The 19,166-nt window shown below is 39.6% G+C and overlaps 1 protein-coding gene and 1 non-coding gene across 2 annotated transcripts in view; both read right to left on the reverse strand.

Annotated features, from left to right (window-relative positions):
- BCAP29 (B cell receptor associated protein 29) overlaps positions 1 to 19,166 on the reverse strand; it is a 76,530-nt gene that overhangs the window by 29,864 nt on the left and 27,500 nt on the right. Inside the window, exon 6 of the mRNA XM_066272206.1 lies at positions 16,079 to 16,187. Within this exon, the coding sequence (XP_066128303.1) occupies positions 16,079 to 16,187 (109 nt within the window). The remainder of the gene's footprint in view (positions 1 to 16,078; positions 16,188 to 19,166) is intronic.
- LOC136336737 (small nucleolar RNA U109) lies at positions 10,937 to 11,032 on the reverse strand. Its single transcript, XR_010731559.1, has one exon. It is a non-coding gene; the product is annotated as a small nucleolar RNA U109 (small nucleolar RNA).

The following is a 19,166-nucleotide window of genomic DNA, read 5'->3' on the forward strand; positions in this document are numbered from 1 at the left end:
GGAAAACATACTCTTCTTTATTTGAAAACCCTCAATAAGGGTTGGTAAACTATTTCTAAAGGGCCAGAGAGTTAATAATTTCATCTTTCAGTGCCATGCAGACTCTGTCCAGTCTACTCAATTCTACAAACACAGAAAATAGTAAATGAGCCTGACCAGGTGGTGGCACAGTGGACAGAACACTGGCCTGAGACGCTGAGGACCAGGTTGGAAACCCCAAGGTCGCTGGCTTGAGTGTGGGCTCACCAGCTTGAGCATAGTGTCGCCAGCTTGAGCGTGGGATCATAGACATGACCCCATGGTCACTGGCTCAGCTGGAGCTCCTCGTCAAGACACAGATGAGAAAGCAAATAAACAAATAAACAATAAACAAATAAAGTGACACAACTACAAGTTGATGTTTCTCATTTCTCTCCTGTCCAAAGCAGACCTGACAAGGCAGTAGTGCACTGGATAGAGCTCCAGACTGGGATGCAGAATACCCAGATTTGAAACCCTGAGGTTGCTGGCTTGAGCATGGGCTCATCTGGTTGGAGCACAGCTCACCAGCTTGAATCCAAGGTTGCTGGCTTGAGAAAGGGGTCACAAACTCTGCTGGAGTCCCCTGGTGAAGGCACATATGAGAAAGCAATCAATGAACAACTAAGGCGCTGTAATGAAGAATTGATGCTTCTCATCTCTCTCTCTTCCTCTCTCTCTCTCTGTCTCTGTCACAAAGAAACAAAAAACAAAAGAAAACAAACAAAAAGCAGGAGGCTGGATTTGGCCCATGGGTCATATTTTGCTGACCCCTGTTCTAAAACAACCCTTGTCAAGTTTCTCAGTTCCTCTGAAGCTATCGATTCACTCAAGATAACTTAAAAATAAAGTATCAGAATATGAGGATAGGGTTCAAGTAATACTGGAAATTTTAAAAGTTTCCTTTTTTAGCTCTATCAATTTTCCTTATAAAAAGAACAAAGTTTATACAGACAGGGGACATTGCAGTAAAATTTAGTTTTGGATTTTCCAGCTCATTTTTCTAGTTGATTGCTTTCTGTCCATTTCAAAAGTGACTAAGTCAGGAACCAAGAGGGGACAATTTCAACAATAGGATCAATTCAATTTTGGTAGCCCTGGCTGGTTGGCTCAGTGGTAGAGGATCCACCTGGCGTGTGGATGTCCCAGGTTTGATTTCTGGTCAGGGCACACAGGAGAAGAGACCATCTGCTTAACCACCCCTCCCCCATTTCTCTCTCTCTTTTTCTCTCCCCACTTCCACAACCATGGCTTGATTGGTGCCAGCAAGTTGACCTTAGGGGTTGAGGATGGCTTCACGGCCTGCACCTCAGGCGCTAAAAATATGGCTCCGGTGGCTGAGCAACAGAGCATCACCCCCTAGTGGGCTTGCCCGGTGGATCCCAGCAGAGGCTCATGCAGTAGTCTGTCTCTTTGCCTCCCCTCCTTTCATTAAAATTTTAAAAAATTTAAATTCAATTTTGGGTAAGTTGTTTTGAGACTGGCTGAATTTTCCCATGAGAATGCCCCCATCAGGCAACCTCCAAAGCAAAAATTCACGCTTCAGTTTCTAAAGCAAAACTAATTCATTTTATTGGTGTTTATCACTTTTAATTACTAGCCTAATTAAAATACCCTGGGCCCAACCAATATAGTCCCAAGACATCTATTATGCTTTGGTTTTAGAAATCAACTGCAGATTTAATTAGCAAATGAATATATCAAACATCTAACACTGAATATGTTATCATTAACCAGGCTTTGCATTTTTATCTTTTTCAATTTAGAAGCTTGTAAAATATTTTACCTTAAATTGACAACTTTTTATGATATACAAAAAACGCAAATGGATTTCAAAAGTAAGATAGTGTCAGAAAAATCCTTAGACCTGTGGTGGCGCAGTGGATAAAGCGTCGACCTGGAAATGCTGAGGTCGCCGGTTCGAAACCCTGGGCTTGCCTGGTCAAGGCACATATGGGAGTTGATGCTTCCAGCTCCTCCCCCCTGTCTCTCTCTCCTCTCTCCCTCTCTCTCTCTCTCTCCCCCTCTCTCTCTCCTCTAAAAAAAAAATTAATAAATAAAATTAAAAAAAAAAGAAAAATCCTTAAACTTGAAGGAAATGTTTTAAGTTAATTTTGACAATTTTTTTAGATTAATAGTTAAAATCTAAATGAAAAAAATTTTTCTTTCTTGTTCCACTCATTCCTTATTTAATTTGTAAAGTTTCTTGAAAAAAAAATATAGCAATTTATTAAGTTGTAACATAGACAATGCGCTGGGCCTTTTGTGTATGCAGCTACTCTGTGAAGAACTACAGTTTAGAGAAACTTCCCCAAAGTGAAAGCCAGTCTGAAACCAAGTCTCAGTGACTTTAAGTTTACTTTTCCAAAGGCTAGTTTAGATGCTTTCACAGTATCTTTAAACAAACAAAGTGAGCAAGAGAATTCTTAACAAATTGAAACATTTCAATTATTTTATTCTTTCTTCTAAAATCTAAATTTCTATCTACAAATTATTTGGCAAAAGACAGTTTCTGGCTCTGTTTTTTCTTGCTAAAAATCTGCTGCTGCCTCTGTACTTACTTAAGTTTTGGACTTTTAAGCATGGGACTCACAGGCTCGCAGACGTTATCTCAGTTCTCCCACTCTACTTGGCCATAAGCCATAATTTTAGGCATCAAGGCCTTTCATCCTTGGTCCGTGTGCATTCTTGAGGGTAGGGGAAGACTTTCCCATTTCAGCTTCTGAATCCCACTTATCCCTGAACCTCAGCTCAAATGATACTTTCTCCAAGAATTTTTCTTCAATTCTGCCAGTAATAATGATCACCCTCCCTGCTAGGGACTTTCTCAGTAGACACCCTTGAAGACCAAGATGACAATGTATGTGTCTTGGTAGCCCTCAGAACATCCAGCACAATACTTTGTAGCTGGCAGTACAAGGAAAATTTTGTAAATAGGATTAAGCAGACGCTCCATGTTGCTAAAATTCCTGTAATATGCAACGCTGTAGAAACACAGTCATCTGCAGAACCACAAATCCCAGGTACTGATCCTATTAAAACTGTTGAGGAGTACTTGCTTCATGAAGGTTGTAAGACATTTTATAAAGTAAAAGAATATGCTGTCGATTCAGATTAGAGAGCAAAGGAGTACATGTTTTCCAGAAAGGTCAATTTGTGTAAAGACATACTGAAATATATGAAATATAAACCTTCAGAAGTATTGAGTAAGTAAAGTTTACCTTTGACAGCAATATCTTGCAAACAGTTAAGAAGAAAGTGAGGCCTGACCAGGCGGTGGCGCAGTGGATAGAGCGTCAGACTGGGACGCGGAGAACCCAGGTTCGAGACCCCAAAGTCGCCAGCTTGAGTGCGGGCTCATCTGGTCTGAGCAAAGCTCACCAGCTTGGACCCACAGTCGCTGGCTCGAGCAAGGGTTTACTCGGTTTGCTGAAGGCCCATGGTCAAGGCACATATGAGAAAGCAATCAATGAACAACTAAGTTGTTGCAACGAAAAACTGATGATGCTTCTCATCTCTCTCTGTTCCTGTCTGTCTATCCCTATCTATCCCTCCCTCTGACCCTCTCTCTGTAAATAAATAAATAAATAAATAAAAAGAAGAAAGTGAAACCAGAGGGGAAGCAAGTAAATGGAAATCCTGTCAGACTCTCTGAGGAAGAGATCAAGTTGTAGACGTCAGTGAAATAGTCCAGGCAGAGAGGAGGGAGCACGGCTGGGCGGTCAACACAGTGTCTGCTTCCCAAGTCTGTTTCCTTTATATCCCAACTTCCTCCAACTCCTATTAGCCACATACTTACTTCTCATATACTACATTCCTTCCTGCAATTTCAAAATGTTAGTACAAATTTTTAGGTAAAATTTCAGTAGAAAATTTTCTATATATACATAGCATTTTTTACTAAATACTTTCTAGATCATCAGTAGGCTTAGTGCTATTAATATACACTGAAAAGTAGAGGTATCATCTAGATCCAGAAAATATTTACTCATGAAGATTGAGAATTAATTGACTAGAAGGGACTAGTTGCCTGACCAGGCAGTGGCACAGTGGATAGAGCATCGCACTTGGATGCGGAGGACCCAGGTTCGAGACCCCGAGGTCGCCATCTTGAGCGCGGGCTCATCTGGTTTGAGCAGAGCTCACCAGCTTGGACCCAAGGTCGCTGGCTCAAGCAAGGGGTTACTTGGTCTGCTGAAGGCCCACAGTCAAGGCACATATGAGGAAACAATCAATGAACAACTAAGGTGTCGCAACGAAAAACTGATGATTGATGCTTCTCATCTCTCTCCGTTCCTGTCTGTCCCTATCTATCCTTCTCTCTGACTCTCTGTCTCTGAAAAAAAAAAAAAAAAAAAAAAGATAAGTGACTGAAATAAAAAAAAAAAAAGTGACTAGTTACCAGGTGAAAACTCTGATGACTTCTCACGTTCTAACCCCCAAGTGCTGTCCTGTGCCATACCTGTATGTTTCTTCGTCATTCTCCCCGATATAGGCTTCCTTCACTGGGAACCATCCACTCCCTGATTTAACCATCGGATCCATACATATGATGGGTTAGACTCTATCTTGAGACTACCTTTCTTTTAAGCTTCAAACTTGTATTTCCAACTGTTCTTGGGCATTTTTGCTAGGAATTAAACTTGGTATGGTCATCTGAAACTTCTACATTCTTCATTCCCCTAAACTTATTGATTCTGCATGCCTCCTAAAACCTCTCTTTAGATGAAATTTCATAACCCTGGCATGGACAGAAGATTCACAGCTTTCCTGAAAGCAAAACAAAACATAATAGGTCATATACAGAAAGCACCAGGGACTAGAATGACCCTGGCCATGTCAACAGAAACAATACAGTTCAGAAGATAATAGAGCACTGCCTTCAATTTTTTTTTTTGTATTTTTTTGTATATTTCTGAAGCTGGAAAACAGGGAGAGACAGTCAGACAGACTCCCGCATGCGCCCGACCGGGATCCACCTGGCACGCTCACCAGGGGCGAAGCTCTGCCCACCAGGGGGCGATGCTCTGCCCCTCTGGGACATCGCTCTGCCGCAACCAGAGCCACTCTAGTGCCTGGGGCAGAGGCCAAGGAACCATCCCCAGCGCCTGGGCCATCTTTGCTCCAATGGAGCCTTGGCTGCGGGAGGGGAAGAGAGAGACAGAGAGGAAGGAGGGGGGCGGGTGGAGAAGCAAATGGGCGCTTCTCCTATGTGCCCTGGCCGGGAATCGAACCCGGGTCCCCCGCACGCCAGGCCGACGCTCTACCGCTGAGCCAACCGGCCAGGGCCTGCCTTCAAATTTAAGAAGGTAAACATTTTTCACCAATGTTGAAGCTAAAATAATAATTTTCAGACATTCAGGTCTTCAAATTATTTATCTTCCAGTACTATATCTCAGGAAGCTATTGGATGGTATGCTTATAATAAAGAGAGTAAATAAAAAATGGAAAATATGGAGTCCAGGAAAGAGGGTAGCAACATTAGATAGAGGCAAAGGGGTCCTCTGTAATAATGAATAATAGATACTTAGTCACAATAACTTGATATAACAAAAATTGATATGCTTACATTGGAAGAATGGGGGTATGGGAAATGTGTGTGAGGAGTTAGGTGAGATAAGAGAGTAGTCCCCAGAGTTCTAAGTCCTTCTTTTTCTAAGATAGTCAAAGTAATATCCCAGACAAAGAAAGCTCAAGAAATAGCTACCTAAACACTGCATTTAGAAATCTGAAGATAAGCCTGACCCGTGGTGGTGCAGTGGATGAAGTATCTACCCGGAATGCTGAGGTCACCAGTTCGAAACCTTGGACTTCCCTGGTCAATGCACATATGGGAGTTGATGCTTCCTGCTCTCACCTCTCCTCTCTAAAATGAATAATAAAAAAAATTTTTTTTAATTAATTAAAATAAAGCCTGACTTGGCAGTGGCACAGTGGATAAAGTGTCAGCTTGGGATGCTGAGCACCCAGATTCAAAACCCCAAGGTCACTGGCTTGAGCAAGGAGTAACTCACTCTGCTGGAGCTCCCCAGTCAAGACACATATGAGAAAGCAATCAATGAACAACTAAGGCGCTGCAATGAAGAACTGATGCTTCTCATCTCTCCCCCTTCCTGTCTGTCTGTCCCTCCCTCTCTCTCTTTCCTTCTCTCACTAAAAAAAAAAAAAAGAAATCTGGAAGTGAGTATCAGAAAAAATAGCTAAATGAGGAGTTGAACAGTTGCTTCTGGGGATGACCCTCAAGGGACTGCTGTTTTTCATTTAAGTCTTGTAGTAGTACTATTTGACTTTCATGATTATGTATATATAAAACTTTTCTAAAAATTAAAAAGAAATAAAAAAGTACTCTAAAGTGACAACTTTGTGTTATAATCGCATAGGCAAAGGCTTTCAGAGCTGAAAGAGCTCTTGAGATCTAGTCTCATTTTTAATTTCCCTAATATAATAAAAAGAACATCCTGATCCTCTACTCAAATCAGTTCTCCTTTTCTGCAAAGTTTTATCCTTCCCTATCAATGGCTCCAACAGAAGTTCTAAACATACAACTACACTATAACATTAAAGAAAAACAGTCATGTTTATAGGCATATACACCTTCTCCTCTCCTCTTCCTCTAGATGCCCCACACAAGGGCAGTAAGCATTTAAAATCTGTGGCCCCATTCCATATAACACACTTGGGCTATGGGTGAATGAAACATGCCAGGTCCTGTTCTTATGATTCTAAGATTGCATGAAACATTTGTCTAATATGAGGAGAATGGTTTAATTAACCATATGCTGAAATTAAATATAGGAGAAGGGAAGTTATAGTGAAAAGTTTTTTCTCATAAAAAATAAATAACTTTAAAGGGTCAAAAAATCAACAATAAAAATACTTTGTGATGGTCACTTAGCTTACTTACATTATTTGGGGCTACATAAACAAACATTTAAGGTTAACTAGTCTATCCGCTCATTTTACAGAAGAGAAAATTGTGGCCTAAAAGGTTCAGAAACTTGATCAAGACCCCCCAGATAATCTCTATTAATCGGCTAGTGAATATATTTTTTCAAATGACAGTGTTTTAGACTAGAGTTGCCCAGCTTAATTTCAGTATCTCACTTGAAGGTACCCATAAACCTGATACAAGCTATTTACTCACTATAAAAGTACTTATCATGAAGGCCTTTAGTGATCATGTCTAGTCAAGTAGGGAATAAGATATCAAGGAAGAACATGAAAGCATCCTGATTAATCATCCCCTCAATCTTCTTAGGGGCTTTATCAATGGGCCTCTCAATATTACAGCTTTATCTTTGAACGTATCCTAGGGTGCACATATCAACTTTATTTTTTGGGAGTGAGAGAAAGAGGAATGGCGAGAGAGAAAAGTATCAACTCGTTGTTCTACTTAGTTGTGCACTGATTGCTTTTCCTATGTGCCTTGACCAGGGATTGGACTGGTGACCTTAGGCTCAAGCAGAGTCAACAATCCCTAGCTCAAGCCAGCGACCTTGGGCTCAATCTGGCAATCCCGCACTCTGGCAGGGGACCCAGGTTTTGAACCAATGACCTCGAGTTTCAAACCCGCAACGTCAACATTCCAGGTCAATACTTCATTCACAGCAGCACCACAAGTCAGGTGGTCATATCAACTTCTGACAGACCAGTTTGCTACATGCTTTGATTTTCTCACAACAGTAATGTCATTTCACTAACTTTCTGTCATTGTTATGTCCACAACATACAGGGTAGGGCAAAAGTAAATTTACAGTTGTTTGTATGGAAAAGAATACAATAGTTAATTAGTAATACAAAAATAAACTGTGTTTTGTGTACTCACAAAACCTACTTTTGCCCCACCCTGTACTTAGAGAACTGTGCTTGATTATAATCTTACCATCTAGAACATGCCTTTATTCAGTATGCATTTAGCACTCCGTAATCATGTTTTTTGATAGACTAACTTATGCTTCACACAGGGGAAGAAATGAATCACAGTCATTTTATGGATATGTTGGATCCATCCATCTAGACCGGGGGTCCCCAAACTATGGCCCCTGGGCCGCATGTGGCCCCCTGAAGCCATTTATCCGGCCCCTGCCACACTTCCGGAAGGGGCACCTCTTTCACTGGTGGTCAGAGAGACGAGTACTGTATGTGGTGGCAGCGTCGCTCACGTACAGTACTACTTCCGGTGACATAGGATGCACGCATCACGGCTCCGGAAGCACGTCATATCACACATTGACCATCTCATTAGCCAAAAGCAGGTCCATACCTCCCACTGAAATACTGGTCAGTTTGTTGATTTAAATTTACTTGTTCTTTATTTTAAATATTGTATTTGTTCCTGTTTTGTTTTTTTACTTTAAAATAAGATATGTGCAGTGTGCATAGGGATTTGTTCATAGCTTTCTTTAAAATCTGGCCCTCCAATGGTCTGAGGGACAGTTAACTGGCCCCCTGTGTAAAAAGTTTGGGGACCCCTGGTCTAGACTATAAGCTATTCAGAGAAGGGACTGTTTTATCTTACTCTAATGCCACTCTGTAAAGATCATAAAAGCTTTTCTAAAGTAGCATCAATTACACTTGCTGGTACTGTCAATAATATAGAAGGTATCCTTGAATTTCTGTGTTAAGTTTCTATCTTCCCCACAGCTATCCTTCCTGCTCACTGAATGACATTCATATGGTTTATTATACACATATAGGTCCTAGGAATGGATAAGATCAGGGGAAGGGAAAAATCAAAACTAAAGTAGGAATGTAATGGAAACCAAGCAGGAAAAATATTACCATTATATAGGACCAGGAAAGTAGTCTTACAGCAAGCAAGCTTCCTTTTTTGGTTTGACAATAACAACAATTGCATGTGGAAAAAATATAAACTAATAAATGATAATACATTTTTTTTATTAAAAAGAAACTTAATAGCTGAAACTTGACTAAAAGAATGGGCCGTATATTTTATTCTTTTTAATTATATATAGCCTACTGTCAAACCCATCAAATAAACCACCCTTTTCTTTTTTAATATGGTCTTTTCTTTAGTTAATGAAAGGAGGGGAGAAAATGTTAAAGAAGGAGATATAGCAACAAAGGAGGAAAAACATGTATTTTCTTATTCAAATCAAAACTCATTAAAAGGTAAAAAAGGAAATATATGACATGAGTAAAACAACCAAATCTTTAAAAGCATTAACAATTTTAAAGTAAGATGGTGGCTTTGATATAACAGCAAGTTCAAGATAGTTCAGTTCATGCCCACAAAAATTTACAACTGGCCTGACCAGGTGGTGGCACAGTGGATAGAGCGTCGGACTGGGATGCAGAAAACGCAGGTTCGAGACCTGAGGTCGCCAGCTTGAGCACGGGCTCATCTGGTTTGAGCAAAGCTCACCAGCTCCAAGGTCGCTGGCTCCAGCAAGGGGTTACTCGGTCTGCTGAGGCCCACAGTCAAGGCACATATGAGAAAGCAATCAATGAACAACTAAGGTGTTGCAACGCGCAATGAAAAACTAATGATTGATGCTTCTCATCTCTCTCTGTCCCTGTCTATCCCTCTCTCTGACTCACTCTCTGTCTCTGTAAAAAAAAAAAAAAAAAAAGAATTTACAACTGTAAAACATACTTAGCTTGGATTTGGAGAATGTTTTTCGATAGATAGATAGCTCACACTGTTCTGTAAGGAATTGGGAACCAAACACTTTTAAATCCATATAAAAGGCTTCTGTTTTATTCTCAAAAGGCAGGAATTTAGTTAGGGTTACTGGTATATATTGAATACAATAGCGATTCCACTGTAATTTTCTCTCATACTTTCAATTTCTTCTGAAAAGCACACCAACTATTTTCACTCCCTGGTCCCCATGTTAGCATGACTCATTACTGGCATTAAAGGATAATGACTTTTTAATTTTTACTCTAACATCTTCAAGGATAGTGAAGTCGGTCTGTAAAAGGAAATGTTAATTCTTTTCAAAGTAAGCCACAGTGATATGGAAGCATTTACCCAGGAACAAAATCAAGGTCCTTGTTAAATTCTGCCAATAGTTAGGTACATAGAATGGGCTTTTACATTCAGTTTCTGTTATGTTTGTATATACTCTGTTCAGGCAGCATTAAAAATTTTTAAAGGTATACTTTTCAAGAGCAGTTTTATAATTATGTTCATGTTAAAGAATCTTGCAATAATAAATAAATTACTTGAAAAGGTCTTAAAAAAACTGTTGTCAGAAACAGAAAAAGGAAAGGAAAGGAGAGGAAAGGAAAGGAAAGGAGGAAGGGAGGGAGGGAGGGAGGGAGGGAGGGAGGGAGGGTGGGTAAAGGAAGGAAAGAAAAAAGGAAGGAAGGAAGGAAGGAAGGGGGAGGGGAGGGAGGGGAGAGGAGGGAAGGGAAGGGAAGGGAAGGGAAGATGGGAGAAAGGAAAGGATGTAAAGGAAGAGGGAAAGGATGGAAGGGAGAAAGAAAGAATAAAGGTAGGGTCAGAGCCCTGGCTGGTTGGCTCAGCGGTAGAGCGTTGGCCTGGCGTGTGGGGGACCCGGGTTCGATTCCCGGCCAGGGCACACAGGAGAAGCGCCCATTTGCTTCTCCACCCCTCCGCCACGCTTTCCTCTCTGTCTCTCTCATCCCCTCCCGCAGCCAAGGCTCCATTGGAGCAAAGATGGCCCGGGCGCTGGGGATGGCTCTGTGGCCTCTGCCTCAGTCGCTAGAGTGGCTCTGGTCGCAACATGGCGCCGCCCAGGATGGGCAGAGCATTGCCCATGGGCGTGCCGGCTGGATCCCGGTAGGGCGCATGCGGGAGTCTGTCTGACTGTCTCTCCCCGTTTCCAGCTTCAAAAAAATACAAAAATAAAAAATAAAAAAATAAAAAAATAAAGGTAGGGTCAAGGAATTTGCCCTAATCACTTTTTGTCTTCTTTTTCTTTTTCCTTTTTGTAGGAGAGATATATTACTACTCAATCTCTACTATAAAATGGCAGTCCTAAGAAATCTGTTAATGCAGCATGTTATAGATACATTTCTGCTCTTTTTTTTATTTTATTTTTATTTATTTATTTATTTTTATTTTTATTTTTTACAGAGACAGAGAGTGAGTCAGAGAGACGGATAGACAGGGACAGACAGACAGGAATGGAGAGAGATGAGAAGCATCAATCATTAGTTTTTCATCGCACGTTGCAACACCTTAGTTGTTCATTGATTGCTTTCTCATATGTGCCTTGACTGTGGGCCTTCAGCAGACCGAGTAACCCCTTGCTGGGGCCAGTGACCTTGGGTCCAAGTTGGTGAGCTTTGCTCAAACCAGATGAGTCTGCACTCAAGCTGGCGACCTTGGGGTCTCGAACCTGGGTCCTTCCGCATCCCAGTCCGACGCTCTATCCACTGCGCCACCTCCTGGTCAGGCACATTTCTGCTCTTGAAGGAATGAGGAGAAGACATTTCCACATGCAGTATAGTCATTAATTAATCAATCACCTTATTTACTGAGAGATAGGAAGGAAGAAGGAAAGAAGCATCAACTCATAGTTGCTTTCACTTTTAGTGGTACAATGAGCTTCTTGCATATGCTTTGACCGGGCCCATGCTAGTGTCCCCTATCTCAGGCCAGCAACCTTGGGCTTTTCATGCCAGCAACCTTTGGGATCAAGCTGGCAAGCATGGGGATCATGTGGAAGATCACCCATTCAAGCCAGAGACCCCACTCTGAGAAAACAGAGCTCAGAGCCAGCGACCCTGGGGTTTCAAACAGGCAACTTCAGTGTTCTGGGCTGATGCTTTGTCCACTGTACCATCACAGGCCATGCAGTCCAATCACTTTTAAAATCACACGTACTTTTACCGCTAAATTTTCTGCTAACTATATGTCCACACGTTACAAGGTAGGGAAAAAGTAGGTTTACAGTTGTTTGTATGGAAAAAAATACAATTAATAAATAACAATACAGAAGAAAAAACCTCTGTGTTTCATGTACTCACAATTGTAAACCTACTTTTGTTTCACCCTGTATTTAGAGAATTGTGCTTGAGTATATATAATCTTACCATCTGGAACATTCCTTTATTCACTATGAATTTAGCACTCTCCACGATTTTTGATAGACTAACTCATATAATACAGGGGAGGAAATCAATTACAGCCGCCTACTGCCTGGATATATACAATGATTAAATGGTACATGTTTTTCCCATAATGATACTCAGAAGGTATTTATTTATAAAAATAAACATAGGCTCTTGGTTCCTGAGATTATCATTAGAGGAGAGAGCAGAGCAGAGAGCAGAAAGAGGCCATGTGTCCAGGAGAAGCAGCCAAGATGGTGGAGTGTTGAGTGAGAAGTCAGTGCAGAATTTATGCAGGGAGAAGGAAGGAGATGGGGAACAGAGGTGAATAAGTCTAGTGAGCTAGAAACCTTTCATTCTAGGAAACTCGGATAAGTCAGTAGCTTTGTGAGCACTGAATGTGAGTGGGTTTTGGAGCCCAGTTTGTGTTTTTACTTGCCTGCCGGGTGCAAGCTAGAATTAAAGATGACAGCCCATCAAAAATAAATAAATAAATAAATAAATAAATAAATAAATAAATATAGTAGCTATCCTGAAAGTCTCCTTTGAGGTCAATCTCCTTGAACATCAGAAGGTTTTCCACTACATGCAAGATTTATTTTTATTATGAAAGCCTTGGAAAATCTTCAAAACTTAAGTTCTCCTTTTTCATGGTAGGGCCCTTTCCCAATTACTCCTCACACTAGGACATCAGTTATTGTTAAATAGATTAAAAAAGACAGATCAGGCAGGTCCTTAACCTGACTGACTCAGTTCTGAGTGTAAATTAGGTGTTATGGGACGTGAGCAGTCTTGGATCATTACGGTCATATCACTGCACTGAAGTACAGGTAATTTACTAACTCTTGGCAAAATTGGAGTTGCTGGTTAAAACTTATGGAGAGTTTGTACTGAAAGAGTGTTAATACCTGCCTTTAGAATGCCAGCTTTCCTATTCAGGGCTGACTAAATTAAATAAACATTTGTATTTATGCTTTATTTCTACTAATACATTTTGAAAAAAATGTTTCCCTTAAAGAACCATCAAGGGCAAGACAAATTATATGGAAAACACTCTATTTCCTCCTATTTAAACACACACACACAAAACATTGGTTTTCTACTCAATTTTAAGTATAAAATAACTTTCTGAAACATTTCTTGAGCACTGTCAGCCTTATTAATATCCTTATTCTTTAGAAATCCGTGAATATATTTTTTCAAAGTATTGATTCTAAAGAGAAAGGAAGGGAAAGAGCGAAAGACTGATTTGTTGTTTAACCAATGCTTTCATTGGTTCATTCTGTGTGTATCCTGACTTGGGATCAAACCTGTGTACCCTGACTGAGAATTAAGCCTGCAACCTTGATATATGGGAATGACACTCTAACTAAATGAGCTACCCAGCCAGGTCCACCTATGAATATTTTTGAATGGTACTCCATACAAGGCATTGTGCTGGCTAAATTCTTCAAAATCTTATATATTTATGTAATTTTTTGGTTCTTGCCTTAGTAAATTTGATTGGTAGAGGTCAAGGGAACTAAGCCAAGGATATATTTCCTTTAGAAAAGAAACTTTGATCTTCTCAAGGTCATTAATAACATTTAAAATAACAACTTTGGGTAAATAAAATATATTCATAAAATACTATACACCTTGCAGGAACCAAGCAGGACCAACTCAAACAGGTAAAATCTGCTTTTACCTCAACACTGATTCACTTTGAATCAGCTCTGCAGTCTACACCTCAAACACAGAAGCTGGCATCCTTGTTACCAGATTGTAAACACAATGCCAATATTAAGAAATTCATTTTCTCAAACATCTGAATTGTCTGTTAAAGAAATAGAGTTTCTTTATGTTAATCTAAAGTAATATTGAGTGTAGAGCATTATATCTCTTTGTGAAGTTAAAGCACAAAATACCCTGGATTTGGAATTATTGAAAGGTGAAGGACAGAAACTAAACTGGCCAGAGTTGAGAGGTGCAGATGGCACACAAACTTTCCTATGTCTTTTATATCTGTACCACCCTGCTTACAACATGAGAAAAGGATCGTTGGCAGATATGAAAAAGCAAAGATTTTGAAATAATTTTTTTTTTTAGCTAATTAAAGGTATTTTGAAAATAGTCTCTTCTATTCTTCAGAAGGATTAGGAGCAATATTTTGTGGACAAACCAAAAAACCAAACAAAGAACAGTTTCTTTTCTGAAATGTCTAATATAGAGTCTATATTACTAAATTTATTTTTATACAAATATTAAAACCTGATTATGTTAAAAATCTTCTGGAATTGCAGAAGAGCCAACAGTACCAAGTATGACAAGATTTTTAAAATAAGTAGAAAACTGACTAAAAATTTTTATATCACATGAAATATCCTATGGATTTGGTTTTTTTTTTACATAATTAGCTTTTATCTTCAGACTTTCAACCTCAAATTCAAATACATTTTGATAAAGTATACTCTATCCAAACAATATAAAAGGATAATCAATTTGAAAGTTATAGTACAAAGAACTTCTATTATACCAAGGCCTATTTTAAAAAATCTAAATTTGGGACCTGGCAAAGTGGCTCAGTTGGTTAGAACATTGCCCTGATACACCAAGGATGCAGGTTCAATCCCTCGTGAGGACAAATACAATATCAGCCAATGAATATACAACTAACTGGAACAACAAATCGATGTCTCTCTAAAATCAATCAACAAATTAAAATATTTTTTAATCTAAATTTATAAATGGCGCCTGACCAGGCGGTGGCGCAGTGGATAGAGTGTCAGACTGGGATACGGAAGGCCCAGGTTCGAGACCCCAGGATAGCCAGCTTGAGCACGGGCTCATCTGGTTTGAGCAAAAATTCACCAGCTTGGACCCAAGGTCGCTGGCTCAAGCAAGGGATTACTCGGTCTGCCGAAGGCCCACAGTCAAGGCACATATGAGAAAGCAATCAATGAACAACTAAGGTGTCGCAATGTGTAACGAAAAACTAATGATTGATGCTTCTCATCTCTCCGTTCCTGTCTGTCTGTCCCTGTCTATCCCTCACTCTGACTCTCTTTCTGTCTCTGTAAAAAAATAAAATAAAATAAAATAAATTTATAAATGGCATAAAGTAGGTCCTTGATTTAGTCACTGAACATTCTCCAATATACCTCTAACACAATGTAATAAAAGAAACTTAAAATTCGAGAGGGTCCATGCATTGATCATTATTTTAACTCTGGCTGGTTGAGAGGTTCTCCAGTGTCTGAACAACATTAAGGAATATCTGTTATATGCAGAAATGGTGCTTGGGGTCAAGTCACAAACATTTATACAGTTTCCTGGGATGACACTGGACTGGGGGATATCTATATACTTTTCTGTGCTAAACGGCTGCAGGCGATAATAATTTGCTTGACTAAGAAGAAGAAATTACTATTGGAACTATTAAAAATGGGGGAAAATGTAGAAGAAATAGCTGCCATCAGGGGAATGAAATTAGAATGCTCTACCCCAAGTCGTCATCACAATGTATTTTGGAAAAGGATATTCAAATTCTCAGCTGACATCCAAATTTTTCTTACTTTATGCCCACCCATCTCTTTCAAGGAATGCTTTCCTTATATCTGGCAGATAGGAAATATTAGGGCTTGAGATGAGCAATATACTTTCTTATAATTAAAACCTTCTCCTGACCATCACTTCTCCCAAAGGAGATATAATGTATTTAAAGAATGTGATTTATTTTCCAATAATGTGTTTAAAAGAAACTTTTCAGGAACATAGCTCTTTTGCTCAGGTAGGAACACCTGTATTTACAACACAGATCTGAAAACCTAAATGTTTTTCTGTATAACACAGCATGTTTCTCTTGGCTGAAACAATGTTTTATCTTTGTATTTGAGCAGGATTTTATAAATAGGTTGCTTGTGGTATTTTAGCCAGAAGAACATTTAGCCATTAGATTTGTTTTAGGGAAAACAGTAATGTGTAACAGCATAAAATATGCTCTTTCTACTTTGACACATGCACACTAACTTACCATCTGAAGTCTTCTTTAATTCAGTTTTCAGTTTTTTCTGTTCTTCTACCAGTTTTTTACTTTCTGCTTCCAAATTGTGTTCTGCTTCCTTGTTAGAGCCTTTCAAGAGCTATCAGAAAAGAGAATTATATAAGTGAGCTTATTGCAATAGTCAGACATTCTTCCAGGACATGGTCTGAGTAACGTATTTAAAATTATTGGTCTTTATTTCATTACTTGTCTTTTTTAGTTTTTTTATAATTTACTTTTAAGCATTTTAATTTTATTTATTTATTTACTTGGTGACAGAGACAGAGAGAGGGACAGACAGGGAGGGAGATGAGAAGCATCAATTCTTCATTGTGGCACCTTAGTTGTTTGTTGATTGCTTTCTCATATGTGCCTTGACCGGGGGCGGGGGGACTACAGCAGACTGAGTGACCCCCCCCCTGCTCGAGCCAGTGACCTTGGGCTCAAGTTGGTGACCTTGGGGTCTCGAACCTGGGTCCTCTGCTCTATCCACTGCGCCACTACCCAGTTAGGCAGTATTTTATAATTTTCTACAACATAATTTTGCTAACAGAAACTTGGTGTCTGGCAAACATACAATAAATTTCTCCTCACAACGGTTGAAATCAGCCCTGGCCAGTGAACGTTCCGGGTTCCATCCCCTGTCAGGGCAAGCATGAGAAGTGACTATATGTTTCTCTTCCCCTCCCTCCCCTTCTCTCTCTTCCCCTCTTACAGCCAGTGGCTTGATTGGTTTAAGCGATGGCCAAGTGCTAAGGATAGCTTGGTTGGTCGGAGTGTAGGCCTCAGGCACTAAGGATAGCTTGGTTGATTCGAGCATTGGCCCCAGATGGGGGTTGCCAGATGGATCCTGGTCAGGGCACATGCAGGAGTCTGTCTTTCTATCTCTATCTCCCCTCCTCTCACTTAAAACAAAACAAAACAATGGCTAAAATCTCTGAAATAAAATATATTAAAAAGAGTTTCTGGTTGGGCTATGATTAAAATTGTATTTTCAAAAGTATTTACATAAATAATATGCATGTCTTTTTACCAATTAAGTGTGTCAAGCAAATCTAAGACCAGACAGTTCTGAGGACATGAATTAGAGGGCCATTATCTTCTAGTTGCAAAGCTCTAAACTCAGACTATTTCTATAAAGATGAACTTAGAAGAGGAGAACATAATGTCAGTTGTAGAGGTGGGTGAGTAGAAAATGAAAGGGCCATCACTACTGGAAAATTCTATCTAACTTTCAGTGACTAGTCTCCAAATTAATTTTATTCAGTTAATCTTTTATACTGCTCTTCATATTTTAAAATCTATTCTGGTCCTGGCTGGGTAGCTCAATTGGTTAGAGCATTGTTTAGATATGCCAAGGATATAGATTCAATCCCTGATTGGCACATGCAAGAATCAAGCAATGAAAAAAAAGAATCAAACATGAATACATAAATGAGTAGAAAAATGAGCCATGTTTCTCTCTCCCCCCCCCTTTCCTGTCTTTTTCTAGAATCAGTCAATAAAAAAATTTTTTTTTATCTATTCTGGCTTTTTAAATGTTTATTTTTCTAGTTTATACTTTCTAGGCAAGAAAAATTAAAATCTGAATAGTAAAATACTTGGCAAAAATAAAAACATAATGGAGTAAAAACGTCATTATGTAAGTACGTGTGGATGAAAACTATCATTGTTAACAAAATTAAGAAGTTGACATTATAAAGAAATTTTAAGAAATTCAAGTTACAAGAAAGGCAAATTAATGTTTGAAAAATAATATATGTACACAGTTTGAAAAACAGAATAATATAAACTGGCACAAGTTATTTGACTAAAGTGCTGCAACTTGACACTGATAGCTTTTATTGGTGAAAAAGCAACACAGGACAACTTAAAACAGACTCACTATGAAAGAATTTCTATAGCAGATAGTTCCTCCTTTTCTAAGCTGGCATATGTAACAAACAAAATGTTCGACAGTGCACTGACTACAGGCAAATATTTTACAATAGTAGGTGTTATAAGGGATAAAAATGTCAGAGAAATATGATCTCCGCTCTGAGGTAAGCAGTCTAGTGAGAAGGCTGGGACGAGCACACAAGCTGCAGCACAGTATCAAACAGACAGTGCTGCTGGGACATTAAGCTCTGAGCAGTTTATTATATAATCCCATGAGGGTTTTTTAGGAGATGAGAAGACTGACATACATATTACAACTGAAAAAGCCTTATACTTTCAAACATTAAAAAAAAATTTCTCTATGAATTTGTTGCCCACTTCAAGTTCAAACAACCCCTGCTGTTGCTTCATGGCATTTGGTTCTCAGAGTCCCCAGTGATTATCCAAATTGGAAGGGAATCATTGAGCTGCAGGAATGTTTTTACTGACTGCTTGAATTATTAAGCCATTTACTTGAAAAAGTTGGATTTGTGCTGGTCTTGTAAATAAACTTTTATTATTGCACCTGTAAACTTGTCCAAATTTATTATGTGCAACTTGATGCTGGGGAAAGACCACGGGTCCTGGAGTACGAAATTCAATAGCTACCAGCTCTAGTCATGCACATGTTCACTTTCCCACCTACCTCATCCCATGCTGGTAAGTACCTGGTAGAAAAATTAGTAACAATTAAAGCTCTGTCACTGCTGTGATTTAAAGCAATTAAAAGTTAACTGGTCTTTCATAATTATTATTATTATTATTTTGTATTTTTCTGAAGTGAGAAGAAGGGAGCAGCAGACAGACTCCCGCATGCACCTGACCGGGATCCACCTGGCATGCTCACCAGGGGGCGATGCTCTGCCCATCTGAGGAGTTGCTCAGCTGCAACCTGAGCCATTCTAGCGCCTGAGGCAGAGGCCATGGAGCCATCCTCAGCACCTGGGCCAACTTTGCTCCCATGAAGCCTTGGCTGCGGGAAGGGAAGAGAGAGATAGAAAGGAGAGGGGGAAGGGTGGAGAAGCAGATGGGCACTTCTAATATGTACCCTGACTGGGAATTGAACCCGGGACACTTCCACATGCCAGGCCAATGCTCTACGGCAGGATAATTATTTCTTTTAATTAACTGAATATCAGAACACAAAAGGGTCTTGGGCATC

This window comes from Saccopteryx bilineata, chromosome 4 (genome assembly GCF_036850765.1).
Source record: "Saccopteryx bilineata isolate mSacBil1 chromosome 4, mSacBil1_pri_phased_curated, whole genome shotgun sequence".
Taxonomy (NCBI): domain Eukaryota; kingdom Metazoa; phylum Chordata; class Mammalia; order Chiroptera; family Emballonuridae; genus Saccopteryx; species Saccopteryx bilineata.